The sequence below is a fragment of the Sinohyriopsis cumingii genome, chromosome 12 (assembly GCF_028554795.1).
Source record: "Sinohyriopsis cumingii isolate HCF-2022 chromosome 12, ASM2855479v2, whole genome shotgun sequence".
Taxonomy (NCBI): Eukaryota; Metazoa; Mollusca; class Bivalvia; order Unionida; family Unionidae; genus Sinohyriopsis; species Sinohyriopsis cumingii.
The window spans coordinates 57,582,957-57,597,357 of record NC_142972.1 but is presented as its reverse complement, the minus strand read 5'-3'; the positions used below and the strand labels follow the sequence as shown (position 1 = coordinate 57,597,357).

At 34.8% G+C, this 14,401-nt stretch overlaps 1 protein-coding gene across 4 annotated transcripts in view; it reads left to right on the top strand.

Annotated features, from left to right (window-relative positions):
- Positions 1-14,401, top strand: part of LOC149786526 (uncharacterized) — a 222,868-nt gene that overhangs the window by 127,720 nt on the left and 80,747 nt on the right. For all 4 annotated transcript variants that reach the window (XM_089977028.1, XM_089977029.1, XM_089977030.1 and 1 more), the window contains 3 exons: positions 2,585-2,719; positions 3,670-3,841; positions 9,921-10,085. In XM_089977028.1, the coding sequence (XP_089833154.1) occupies positions 2,585-2,719; positions 3,670-3,841; positions 9,921-10,085 (472 nt within the window). The remainder of the gene's footprint in view (positions 1-2,584; positions 2,720-3,669; positions 3,842-9,920; positions 10,086-14,401) is intronic.

Sequence of the window (14,401 nt, the reverse complement as noted above, 5' to 3'; positions counted from 1 at the left end):
TTAAATAACATGAATTAGAACGTGGCATTCATTAAATAACATGAATAAGAAAAGGTGGCATTCATTAAATAACATGAATTAGAACGTGGTATTCATTAAATAACATGAATTAGAACGTGGCATTCATTAAATAACATGAAGAAGAAAAGGTGGTATTCATTAAATAACATGAATAAGAAAAGGTGGCATTCATTAAATAACATGAATTAGAACGTGGTTGTAATGGGGGGAGAATTGTTCCTGGTGGGTGTCCCGCCCAATTTTGGTTTTCGTTATCTAGGGGTTGACCGCCCTTGATGTTATTGCCCGGTTCGAGTAAATATAAATATAAGTGGTGAAACTTATAGGTGAAATAGATAGAGATCTGAGCAGGTATATAGAACAAACCAACACGAGTCCCCGTACATGTAAACAAACAATTTAATCAATTACATAAAACACTGTGAAAATTCATTACATCAGGAATATACTCTGCTTTTAGAAATTTAACTGAAATACAAAGAAAACGCAAATAGATTTAAGTAAAATAGCCAATCTCTTTACTGATAGATTTAGTTCATCATAGGATCGAGTGAACAATCAAAGTCAACGTCTTGTATGATTGCATAACCTGCTCGTTCTGTTTGTCTTGCTTCCTCTGTAGCTGTTCAGACCCTTGGATCTCAGGATGATACTTTCCACCATCCGTCTCAGGATACTCTCAGAATACATTTCAGAAATTAATATGTCGCAGGATTGCGTCACAGGATTATGTCTCACTGCACTTCTCTCTATACTTCTCAGTATACGTCTCAGAATAACATCACATCATACATCCCAGAATAATACATCTCAGGATTATACATCTCAGGAGCTATTTTCTCCCGTTTAAATAAATATAAATAGAGACAACCTAAATTTCCTGTTATTTATGAAACAGTTAATTCTTCATTATTCTCCCTCGTTATCAGATTCTAATATCAGTGCTAAACAGACACTAAGGCTATCAATCGACTCCACATGTTCTCTAAAGACCCTAGTTAGTCAAATGGCTAATTCATTATGCCTTGACCTTACACATTAACACATACACGAGACCTGGGGTTCTGAGCCAGCCTCAATTTACACAGCGAATAAAAAGGATACATCACATCAATCAATTACTAGATCATTTCAGTCAATACACACTTATTCTTAATCATACGTGAAATCTTATAAATATGGCGAATTCACACGGATTCTCGTAATCAAATTAACTAATGTAATGTATTAAAGTCTAGAACATTATTCTTATGCAAACAAGACAACAAATTCAAACAATTCGTCAACTTATCTAAAGAAGATTAATGTACGACTTCCTATGTATAAACTCAACACAGTTATACTTAATAAAGCAAATTATTACACAAATGTAGAAAAAAGATTCATGCAACTACAAAGTAAATAACTTAAGCAAAGCATTATATATGGCATCAACAAATTACATGGAATTGTCACACTATTTTTGCTTTCAACGTTCCTCCCTCTAATTGGCAAATTATTTCGTCGGTTCCTTTCGACAATAGTCCCCTTTGGACAACAGTTCTTTTTACGAGGAATTTCTTGCAAATCCCAAGGAGTCCTACTTTTTGTGTTTCCTTTTATAGGAAAAGCTTAGACTGATTAGAATTTCCAATGTGACAATTTTAAAAGCTAGAAAATTTTGTGTGGAAACACGCCCCTTATTTAATGTAACCAATTAGAATCAAATATCTCTGCCGCCTTTTTCCAGAGGTGCCAAAGTCAGGGTCAGCTTGACCAGGTAGATTGAGTAACAGAGTTTCTGCGATCTCTCAGTTGTGACAGCTTTACCATGAAAATGAAGTTTTCCTTGTCCCTAATAGTCTGCCTGGCTGCTGTATAAATAAATGTTTAATTACGAACAAAATTCTCCCTCTAAAGGACATTACCATACACGGTAGTATGGCGATATGATACGCGCTTGTCTCCATAAATCTAATTAATGGTTCTCTGCTCTCAACAAATGTGTTCTTGTTAGATCGACAGAAATTTGCCGCTTCACAGTGGTATTCATTAAATAACATGAATAAGAAAAGGTGGTATTCATTAAATAACATGAATAAGAAAAGGTGGCATTCATTAAATAACATGAATTAGAACAGGTGGCATTCATTAAATAACATTGAATTAGAACAGGTGGCATTCATTAAATAACATGAATTAGAATGTGGTATTCATTAAATAACATGAATAAGAAAAGGTGGCATTCATTAAATAGCATGAATAAGAACATGTGATATTCATTAAATAACATGAAAAAGAACATGTGATACTAATTGAATAACATAAATAAGAAACAAAACATGATATTCATTACATAAGGGGCATCTTTTCTTGGAAAGCAAGAAAAAACTACTTTTGTCACAAAAACTTGGTGATTTTAATTTTTTTTTTCTCTATTCAAAAAAAAATTGATAATTGAAAATTGTTTTATTGGCATTTTAGTCCCCATAACATTTTCTTTGAAGAACTATTAGATCTTATGGGAAAAATGTCTTGTTGTAAAAATGGAATCTTAAAAATGTGTATTTTTCATTTCAAAAAGAGCCTCAACCGCCACTCATTAGCTTATGCAGAAAGAGACTGTGACAACCTGCTTGTAATGAACCCAGGATACTACCATTGGAGAGATGGTGGAGAGAAGCATATGAATGATCCGATTACAATTGGCAATTTGCAGGTATGAATGTATATTTTATACTATACTGAATAGAAAAGTATGTTTGCTTTAAATATTGACCATAAACCTTTATAAATGCCTGCCGTAAGACAGAGCATGTAACATTGTGATGTCTGTCCATCCATACATCAGTCTGTCTGTTTCATATTTCCACAAAATATCTTTGAGTTCTTTATCACCTACTTCTACCAAACTTGTGTATGGTGCCTCTTCATTTTCTTGTCAAAGTTTAGGGTCACAGATGTCTGAAAGAAGAACGTACAGTTCCACAGAACGAAAGGTCTATTCCACATGCCTTGACTAAACTTTGTAGCTCATTTTCATTTGAGACAAGAAGATGCATACTGCTTTTGGGGTGTTATAAGTTTAAAAGTTACGGTGAACAGACTTCTTGAAGGAAAATGGTCTCAAGAAAAGGCTAAAGTAATGAATCACAAACCCCTGACAAAATTTTTGTAGATAGCTTGTATTAGAGACAAGTAAACCAGCTAATGATTTTGGGGTCAGTAGATCAGATGTGAAGGTCACTAAGGTTGAACAAAGGAACATATTTCAGGAAATTAATATGACAGGTATATGATGTACTTGTTATGGTTCTCTTGTTTTTCTAGTTAGATAAATATTTGGTGAACTTGAGCATTTTGTTGGTTGGTTGGTTGGTTTCAAGGCACTTTTAATATGTTTGATCTGCCATGACAAGGTGCAGAATGCCTTTTCCAATGACATACACGGGTATATAATCCAAGCTGGCCTGGGTGGGTATCAAATCCACAACCCTTAGTTAATGAGTCAGATGTTCTAGAAACTGAGATACAGCTGTTCTGTTTAACATTATGACTAGAAGAGATTTTGCATATAAAATTCAAACCCTTTTTTAGACTGTTGTATTTTTGTGTCCATAGCCTGGTTTGTGCGAGTGAAAATGAACTGTAGTATCTTTTCATTTATAGGATGCAGCCAGATCAAATAGCAAGGATGCATATGCCAAATTCACGGAATCTCAGTTGCAGAGTTCACGCGAGTGTACTCTTCGTGGACAGCTGGATTTTGTGAAAGCAGAAAAACCCATTCATATATCTGAGGTGGAAGAGGCTGCTAAAATTGTTAAGAGATTCTGTACAGGTATCATAACTTTGCCATATATATTTGTAGATAATATGCCTTTGTAGATGAGTTGCATACCCATTTTATTTGGCTTTAAAATAGTGGTCTAGGCCATTGACTAATAAGTTCACATGTTTTTATAGGTAAGTTTTACTCACAGTTTTCATTTTCTTTTTCAAGCAGTTTTTTAAAAAGTTTTCTAAGAGTGTGTACAATACTCCTGCTTTGGGAAGTAAGTTGTATTTAAGTAATTTTATCATCTGTCTGTGTGTTCATTTGTCTGATATATCACTCCCTGTCCATTCATATTGCAGTGTTAACTCTCCCTACAGTAATGTTATGTATATTTAATTTTTGTTTTTGGCTTTTCTCCATGATTATGTGTTATGTATATGTTATTTGTACATGACCTTTGTCCAAAATTAAGTTCATGGTGTACCTGATCAGTGACAATTTTTTCTGTGAGCAACATAATAGATAGCTATTATTTCTCGATGAGTATAGATTCAGTATTCAGATCATTATTAGTGGAAGTACTTCTATCTGAATGTAGGATACTAGTTTTTAACTTGGAAAGTCCTAAACTTGTTGGCAACTTTGAATATTATGGGAAAGAAACTGACCTACATCCTGGCTCTATTATTCTGTCTTAGCTTTTTGTATTGTGTTGTTTACTTGAAAAACTACTATTTTATGCCTTAACATCTGAATCAGAATCAGTTGAAATGTTTTTCATTTTGTTGGATTTGTTTATTCAAATTATTATTCACTGGAATTACAAAGTGTACAGTAGTAATCTTGGACTAAAACAATTTGGAATTATAGAGAATTCAGACAAGGATATATTTGATTATGTTATTGTAATACATGAAAAGCCTGTTGACACATTACCACATACCAGGCCATTGGCACAATAGTATAGTCGAGACTACAGGCACATCAACACATTCATTATCACACTTTATTTGGAATATTACAAGAATTCAGTTGGAACTTCTTGCATTTGGACTTCTGATAGAACTTTTAGGACTATTTGGGATTTGATTCACAATACTGCAAGTTTTTTTTAAGTTTTCATTTTGTATTCTAGGGAGATAAATTATTTGTTACATTTTACAAAACTTGTTGGTTTTCGTTCTCTTAGGTTACTTAGTTTAGGACCATAGAGTACATTTTGAGATGAAAATGGGTCACAGTGGCTAACTTCCATGGTATTTTCAACATAGCTTGAAGTGAAAGTCATATACCAAAGAAACTGCAATGTCTTGGCATCATTTGCTTACTAATTAGTCCAAATATATATTATTAGCTTTATTGGTCAGAGACTAGAAGATCAAGTGGGATGGTTTGTTGTCCCTTGTCCATTGTTCTGTTAGCACATGTTTGTTCTCCTAAACTGCTTGTAGGATTGCTGTGAAACTTGACAGATGTGTTTGTAACATGGTTGTGTTGGTCCTAAATGAAAATGGTGCTTGGACATCAAACATTGCCACCACGGTGGTCTTCCTAATTGGATGTTCGTATGAACATGGGGTTTTAATTAAAAGACTTCTTATGATGTGTAATTAAGTTCTAAATAAAAATTGTGCTAATCTGACATCAAATTTGGTTTTCCAGCAGTCCTCTTGATGGAAGGGCATATTGAAATGAGGTTTTCATCATTAGATTTTTTATGACGTCTGGTGGGACCTAATGACACCAGGACATCCAATATAGCCACCTTGAAAATCTTTTTTATTGCCACTCCACCTGAATAAATGGTCATATCAACCTAAGGGTTTTACTTTATATGATGTCTGGCTGGTCCTAAATGGAAATGATGCTGCTAAGACATCCACTATGGCCACCAGAGTTGCTATCTTTAAAAACTTGCTATCACTACTCTTGAATGAATGGTCATGTCAGCATGGGGTTGTCACTAAAAGACTACTTAATGTTTTGTTGGTTGTAATTGAAAATGGTGCCAATCTGACTTCCATTATATCTGCCACAATGGTCATTTTGAAAATCTTGTTATCACTACTTCTCCTGGACAATTGGTCAGATTGATAATGTACTTTCACCAAAAGACTTTGTAAAATGTCTAGTTGGTCCTGAATGGAAACAGTACCAATCTGATATCCAATATGGCCACCATGTCATCCATCTTGGAATTCTTGTTATTCTTACATTCCCCAAACTGGAAGTCATATCAACATGCACTTAAAGCAGACCATTCAGGGTTGTATCTATGATGTGCAGTTGTAAAAATCTGGCCAAGCTTTAAAATTTAGCACAACATATTTTAATCTGTGTGCCCATATTCACAAAAAGTAAGGATTGTGTGCAAACTTTAATGAATTACATGGGCTTTATTTTCAAGGAATGTTGAAATTATCCATTTTGCTCCTTTTCATTGTTGCAATTGTGGACCACGAATTCCTTTGATTCAAGTGCAATGGTAGCCAAAGAATGCCAAATCTGTTTGGATGACGAGTTATGGTTTTTTAATGAAATGTTTATGTCTAATAACTTAAACTTGAATGTTATTTGACATATTCTTTTAAACCCCTAGTTAAACTAACTAATGCATTCCTCAAGTACCATCACTTTTCAATGAAAAGAAATGGTATTAAACAGTTTGAAAAATGCAACCACTTAAATTTTCTTATTTTACTCAATAAGGAAAAGGCATCAGAGTAAATATAATATGAAAAATCAGGTACACTGATAGCTCTGCAGTATTGTGAATATGAACTGCCAACTGTGATAGATATTCTTGAAAATTTGCCTCCAGAGTTCCTGCCAGTGCTCTCAGAATTTAGCTTCACAGCTTCACACCCCCCCCCAAACCATGCATATCAGGGTTGACATTTTGTAATGTCCAACTACAATGATATAATGTACAAACAGATCTTAATCTATGGCATTATGTTCTTTATGACTTTTGAGTGATCAATGTAAACATTTGTATAATGCTTGTGTGTAATACATACTGTTTAGCTACAGTATTTTAACCTCAGAATTCTAAGGTTACAAAATGTCCAGTAACTGGCAATGGAGCAATGCATTAAAGTCTAAGTTAGAAAACATTTACAAAGAATCAGTGTTTTATGATATGGAACTTTTTCTGTCTGTGTACCATGCTTATCCAGTCAGGTGCTATATGCAGAATGATACCCTTTGGTGTGTGCAGAATGGTACCCTTTTATGCTTTGACTGCAGTCAGATGCTGTAAGCAGAATGGTACCCTGTTTTGCTGAGAAAAGATTCATCATCATGATCACTATTCTCTAATTATAGAAGTAGGTCATTATGGCTCATATTTTATACTTCATTGACATGGGTTCAAATTTGTGTCTAATGTTATCAGGCACTGTTCATGCTACAATCCTGAAATCAATGATGATATGCATCTCTGTTCGTTCAATACTCTGACAAAAAAAGCTGTGATCAATATTTCATGAATGCTCTGGTGGTCTAGTGGTTAGAGCGTCCACATCAGATGCGTGAAGTCGCGGGAACAAACCCTGACGGAGTCATACCAAAGACCAAAAATGGTACTAACAGCTGCCTCACTTGCTGCTCAGCATTAAGAGGTTAGTGTTAGGGTTGTTTGGCCTGGTGTCAGGATAATGTGACTGGGTGGGACATGATGATACATTTCTGCGCCATGATGCCCAAGTGCTAGACATCACTATAAACTGCCACACTGCAGACATCGTAGCAATATGACTGAAAAAGTGCTAAAGCTATGTTAAAAATCCAAATCACACACACAGTATTTAATCTTTTACTGGGTTTGGTCAGTTTTGCATTTATCTCATGAGTTTTTTTGCATGCCTTATACATAGGATAACCATGATGCATCTTGACAACTTCTACAGATATAATGCAGAAAGAGGTCTCATTCACCTATATTTCATGTTTAGTGACTTAGTTTTAATATTGTGTTTGAAGTTAATTTATTTGGTGCTGTTTATGAGAGAAACATGTGAATGTAGGTTACAGTTACCTTTTCTGCATGTGTGGTACCAATAGAGATGTATAAAATCTAGTATATCACGAAACTGGAGAATTTAATTCCTTTCTGTTAGTACTATACCCAATGAACACAGTCAAAACTGTACATTGTAATTAATTTTATCTGACGGGTACCTAGATTACAGTAACATAATTACAAATAGGTATATATTTACCAAACTGCCACATAAAGAAGCAGTTTAATTGTTTTTGTTCATAATAAACTGCCACATAAAGAAGAGATTTGATTGTTTTAGTTTCTAAAACTTTACTAGAAACAGTTTTGAAATTGTTTTGAAAAAATAGAAATAAGGGGCCATCCATTTAGAATGTACACAAAAATCTGGCAAAGCTTGACTCGTCCCCCTCTCCCTGTACACATGTATTTTTTTACACCCCCTCACCTGCGTAAGTACGATTGACACACCACCCCAAATTCTATAGAACGGCCTATATTTAATCCACGCAGAAACAGTCAAGGATTAATAATATTAACGTGTGTAATAAAACAGATAGTCACCGATATTTGAATGTCTCGCTACATCAGAGAAATAAGCTGCATAACTTTAAATAGTTTGTCTAGTGTCTGCTAAAAATCAAATGCCAAATGAACCCAGTCGAACAGGTTACGTATTAAATTATTATCTAGGTTTCATCCCACATTTCCTATGCATACATACATTATCAGTAGATCCCCCCATATGCAAGCATATGCATTAGGGTTAAACCCCCTTCAGTGTGTATGTACTAAATGGATGTCCCCTAATCTCTTTAAATGTGTAAAAGCACATGTCACTGCTGTGGATGAGCAACTTAGATTTTACAACTGCAAGTTTAGGGGGTCATTTCAAAAGTAAATGTAATTTTACAACTGCATGCTTGGGGGTTACATCAAAAGTAAATGTAATTTTACAACTGCAAGTTTTGGTGCCTTTTTAAAAACAACAAAATTAAAATGTCTGTTCAAATTGCAGTTGATTAACTATTTATACCATGGTTACATGATTATTCCATGCTTTATACATCCAAGCCTACTCAGAAGTCACTTTTTGACTTGTGCACTTGGAAGTATTAATAATTATGTTTATTAATTGGTAATCTTTCTATATTAATACTAATAGGATGTAAATTATGATAGGTTACCATGAGACTGTGTATTGTACATATTACTAAGGAGAGGAATTAGACAGGTGGACTACATGCTGCATGCTTTTCATTTTTGACCTTGTGTAGTGGCTAATCAAGGTAATCATTGATGCATGAACTATATTTGTACTATTGGTTGTTGATACAAATTTATTCAAAGATTGTGACTTCTTCCCAGTAAAATCTGGCATTTAGGGCTGAAGCAGATTAAAAAAAATAGTGATACAAATAATTAACCTAAAGTACATGTAACATTTAATCTATTTGTTTTTATCAGCTCTTTTTTGTCCATTGATATTGATATTATAGAAAAGAAGGTGTTTTTAATTGTTTTCTCTCTTTTATGCCCTGTCTAATGTATGTATGTATGTATGTATGTATGCTTGTGTTTGTATATGTATGTATGTATGTATGCATGCATGCATGTATCTATGCATGCATGCATGCATGTATATGTGTGTGTGTATGTATGTATGTATTTATGCATGCATGCATGTGTGTGTATATGTATGCATGCATGTGTGTATGTATGTATGTATGCATGCATGTCTGTATGTATGTATGCATGCATGCATGGATGTGTGTGTGTGTGTGTTTGTATGTATGCATGTATGGATGTGTGTGTGTGTGTGTGTGTGATATATAGAATAATAACAATTGTAGATCTGCCAGCAGATCTGGGTCTGTGCACTTTATAGTTCAGTCTAACAAGTATAAAAATTAGTATGTTGGCATATCATTAGAATTTACCTAATTTGGATTTAGAAAAATATTGATATGTTGGATTATTAGGTGTACCATAGAAAGACTGCATCATGGGATTTTATGCCTCAGTCTCTATCAGCCTTCGTCTTCGGTCTTCATTTTCTAGTGGGCTTTATTTTACCCCCACTTTCTCTGATATTTTACACTTCAAACATTCCTGGTCAATACATATTTGCCTCTGCAGGTGCTATGAGCTTTGGAAGCATTTCACTTGAGACACACACCACCCTCGCTATTGCAATGAATCGTATCGGTGGGAAGTCCAACACTGGTGAAGGAGGAGAGAATCCAGATAGATACCTAAATCAGGATCCAGAATTTAACACAAGATCGAAAATCAAACAAGTAGGTTTTTGTCCAGGAATCACTTTAAAAGAAATTTATGCCACATACTTTTAATGACATATCATCTCTGACTTATTTATAGAATCAGTTATTTCTGACAGTAATGAATTAAGAAGGAAATTGGACAAAACCGTGGGTACATATTGATTTGTTTTAGTGGCGCAACATACCAAGCTGTGCGTATGACAACAGACAGGGTAAGATAAACAGTACTGAATAAAACACAGTGACCAAATATCTCCATGTAAAGTTATACCATATACAGTTTTCTCTCATTTTAACATTCCCTATTGTAACATGATTCCAGATATAATATGAACCCATAAACAGAATTATGAAAATGTAAAAAATAATTTTGATTTTAGATAATTTTGAACACAGCTGAAAATTTTATGTGAACGCCATTGTACTTGAATTGGCCTATCAGATGTATACTAATGGTTGAATGAAAACAACGTGATGCTTTATTTCAATTTTTTAATTTATATAATTAATGCACAAATATCGTGAAGTAAAAGAAGCATCTTAAATTATATTCATTACTATAAATTTGATTTGCATTTTGTTTATCACCCCTTTGACACATTGAATTTTAGGTCATTCTGATTATGTTATGATCCAGTGTATAATATATACAACTGTTAATGGACCCCATGTACTGTGTTATATACCCCAACTATTGTGTTATAACAAGGGAGAACTGTATATCCTAACCAATTTAGTCATTTATTTATTATCTTTGAACACATTGTACATGTGTTGTGTTATTCCGTCATAATTATTACATGTGTTTCATATACTTGGGAGAACATAGCTGTTGGCTTTGCCTGCTGCCTTCTACAGATGGCGTCATAATTTATGAATGATAAAACAATGCGTGATATCTCAGACATTGTGGCACTCTTAATTAATATTAATTATGTCATTGTAAAATACATTCCAATAGTTTTCACAGTCTAAAATGTTTTTACAGTTCTTCTGACAGCATGGCAACAGATGTTACCTTGTATCTTGTATTTTTCTTGTTGTTACTTATTCAATTCCTGGATGATAAATGCTTGTTTGCACACAGTAGTAATGTTGAATAATTCATTAAAACTTAACAGTAATTAGCTAATGAACGAATGCTTAGGGAATACTTATGTGCCTTTTTGTTTTCAAATTTTAAAAATATAAAATATTTGTGCAAGCTGTGTCCAGATTGAGCAAACGAATATTTTACATCAACCTGACTATTCAAAAGTATGAAGGAATTGTGACTCTTTAGTAAATGGAAAGAATCGTGACTTTTTAGTAAATGAAACATTAAGAGAATACGATGTAAATTACCGTATGGTTAAGTGTTATTACACTGGTCAACAGTGAAATCATTACTGACTTGAAAAGGCCCTAATCTGTAGTATTTTGGTGTGCCGAACACGAATATAACCGTGAAAAATTTGTATTGGCTCTCGTTTTGAAGATATTCATATACCTCATTTTCTATGTTTCACTGTGTAAATTTCTCCAGTAAGACTGCAGCAACATCCGGAATAATGATGTAACATTGCATAATACCATCATGCTCACATCATCCACAGTTGATTGCATCATTTTCTGATGCAATGCAATACTAATGCCATGCGGCTGCTGAAGTAAGTTGACGTCAGCAGTGTACTATACATGTGTAGGCCTATTATACTAATGCCAGGCGGCTGCTGAAGCTGACGTAAGCAGTGTACTATATAAAGCCCAATCAGATAGGTTCAGCATTTAAAATATTTTAGACGTTGTGCGAGACAGTTCAAGCTACTGTTACATAAAACTTATTATTTTATCCATTTACGCACAATAAAGAACAGTAATGCCTCGAAAGTGTGTTAATACCGCGGACAATTTTTGCTATATTTGTGGGGAAGTGACATTTGCCAACCAGAAGAAAAGTATCAATTCTCAAGTGAAGAAGGCATATCATCTTTACTTCGGATGCAAGGTTGGTGACCAAGACAAGCCTTGGGCTCCGCATATATGCTGTGCTACATGTACAACACAGCTTTCACAGTGGTTGAATTGCAAAAGGTCATCAATGCCGTTTGCAGTCCCAATGGTGTGGAGAGAGCCAAGCAACCACCTAAATGACTGTTACTTCTGCTTGGTTCCTCCTCTTTCTGGCGGAATAACGAAGCGAAAGAAGTCGAGAATAGTCTACCCAAACATTCCGTCTGCATTGAGACCAGTTCCACATGGTGAGGGACTTCCTATTCCAGAACCTCCAGCAGAATATTCTCTTGATTCATCTGACGAAGACAAAGGTGAGTCGACCTGTTCTTCTCCTGGTCCATCAGCATGCAGTGATCCAGATTTTCACTGTGGTGCATCATCAACCCCACACAGAATAACACAGGAAGAACTAAATGACCTGATTCGTGATTTGGACTTATCAAAGAACAAGGCAGAATTGCTAGGATCAAGACTCCAACAATGGAATCTTCTAGAAGAAGATGTCACAATTACTGCATATCGAAAGCGCCACCAGCAATTGGAGCCTTTCTTCAGAAAGGAAAGTAATCTGATATTCTGTTCCGATATTGAGGGCCTCATGAATGCTTTAAAAATCACTCATGACCCACAAGAATGGAGACTATTTGTGGACTCTTCGAAACTGAGTCTCAAGGCTGTGCTTTTGCACAATGGAAACATTCTTCCATCTATTCCAGTAGCGTATGCTGTCCACATGAAAGAGACATACGATAACTTAAGGCAGCTACTGAATTCCATTGAGTATAACAAGTACAGCTGGCACCTCTGTGGTGATTTGAAGGTAGTTGCCCTTTTAATGGGACTGCAGCAAGGATATACAAAATACATGTGTTTCTTATGCGAGTGGGATAGCCGAGCAAGGGAAATGCACTACATGAGGAAGGAATGGACTCACAGGCAGAATGTAGCCATTGGAGAGAAGAATATCCAACACCCAGCTCTGGTTGAGGCTCAGAAAATCTTGCTACCACCCCTTCACATCAAACTAGGTTTGATGAAGAACTTCGTGAAAGCCATTGACCGGACTTTGCCAGCATTCCGATACCTGCATGAAAAATTCCCTCGACTCAGCGAAGCAAAGATTAAAGAGGGAGTTTTTGTGGGTCCTCAGATTCGAGAGCTTTTCAAAGATGACCGGTTCAACAACTTGCTGGAAGGTGACGCGAAACAAGCATGGAATGCTTTTCGCCTAGTTTCTACAAACTTCCTCGGAAATGTTAGGGCAGAAAACTATAAGGAACTAGTAGAAGACATGTTGATGAAGTATAAGAAACTTGGCTGCAATATGTCTCTAAAGATTCACTTCCTTCATTCCCATTTGGATTTCTTTCCTAGCAACTGTGGTATTGTTAGTGATGAACACGGCGAACGTTTTCATCAAGATATCGCAACAATGGAACAAAGATACCAGGGAAAATGGTCCACTACAATGCTGGCTGACTACTGCTGGACACTCCTCAGAGATGCTCCCGAACAGCTGTACGAGAGACAGGCGAAGAAATCTAAGATGTAGTCAATGACTTGATTTTTTATAGGTAGGCTATTACAGTTGACCTTTTACTATTGGAATGCCTTTCGTTATGTAAACATTAATTTCTTGCAGATTACAAAAAAACTAGAGCCAATTTTGCAATTTGACTGTCATATTCGTGTTCAGCACATAAAAATTGATAAGAATTGACTAATTTTATTTCAGTAACATGACTTTTGTAAAAATTTGTTGTCCAGTGTTATTGGTGCTGGAGACATGCATTAATTAAATGCACACAAGCTTGACATAGTTGCTGACAGAATATATGTGGTGTGTCAATTATTAAATTTATAGTAGATTTTCAGAAGAGTTGCCTTTTATATGACAAATAAAAGAGATTTCATGGATGTTACTTTTATATGAGATAAATAGAAGAGATTGCAAGGCTGTTACTTTTATATGAGATAAATAGAAGAGATTGCAAGGATGTTATTTTTATATGAGATGAATAGAAGAGATTACATGGATGTTACTTTTATATGAGATGAATAGAAGAGATTACATGGATATTACTTTTATATGAGATAAATAGAAGTGATTACATGGATGTTACTTTTATATGAGATAAATAGAAGAGATTACAAGGATGTTACTTTTATATGAGAGAAATGGAAGAGATTACAAGATGTTACTTTTATATAAGATAAATAGAAGAGATTACATGGATGTTACTTTTATATGAGATAAATAGAAGAGATTACAAGGATGTTACTTTTATATGAGATAAATAGAAGAGATTACTTGGATGTTACTTTTATATGAGATAAATA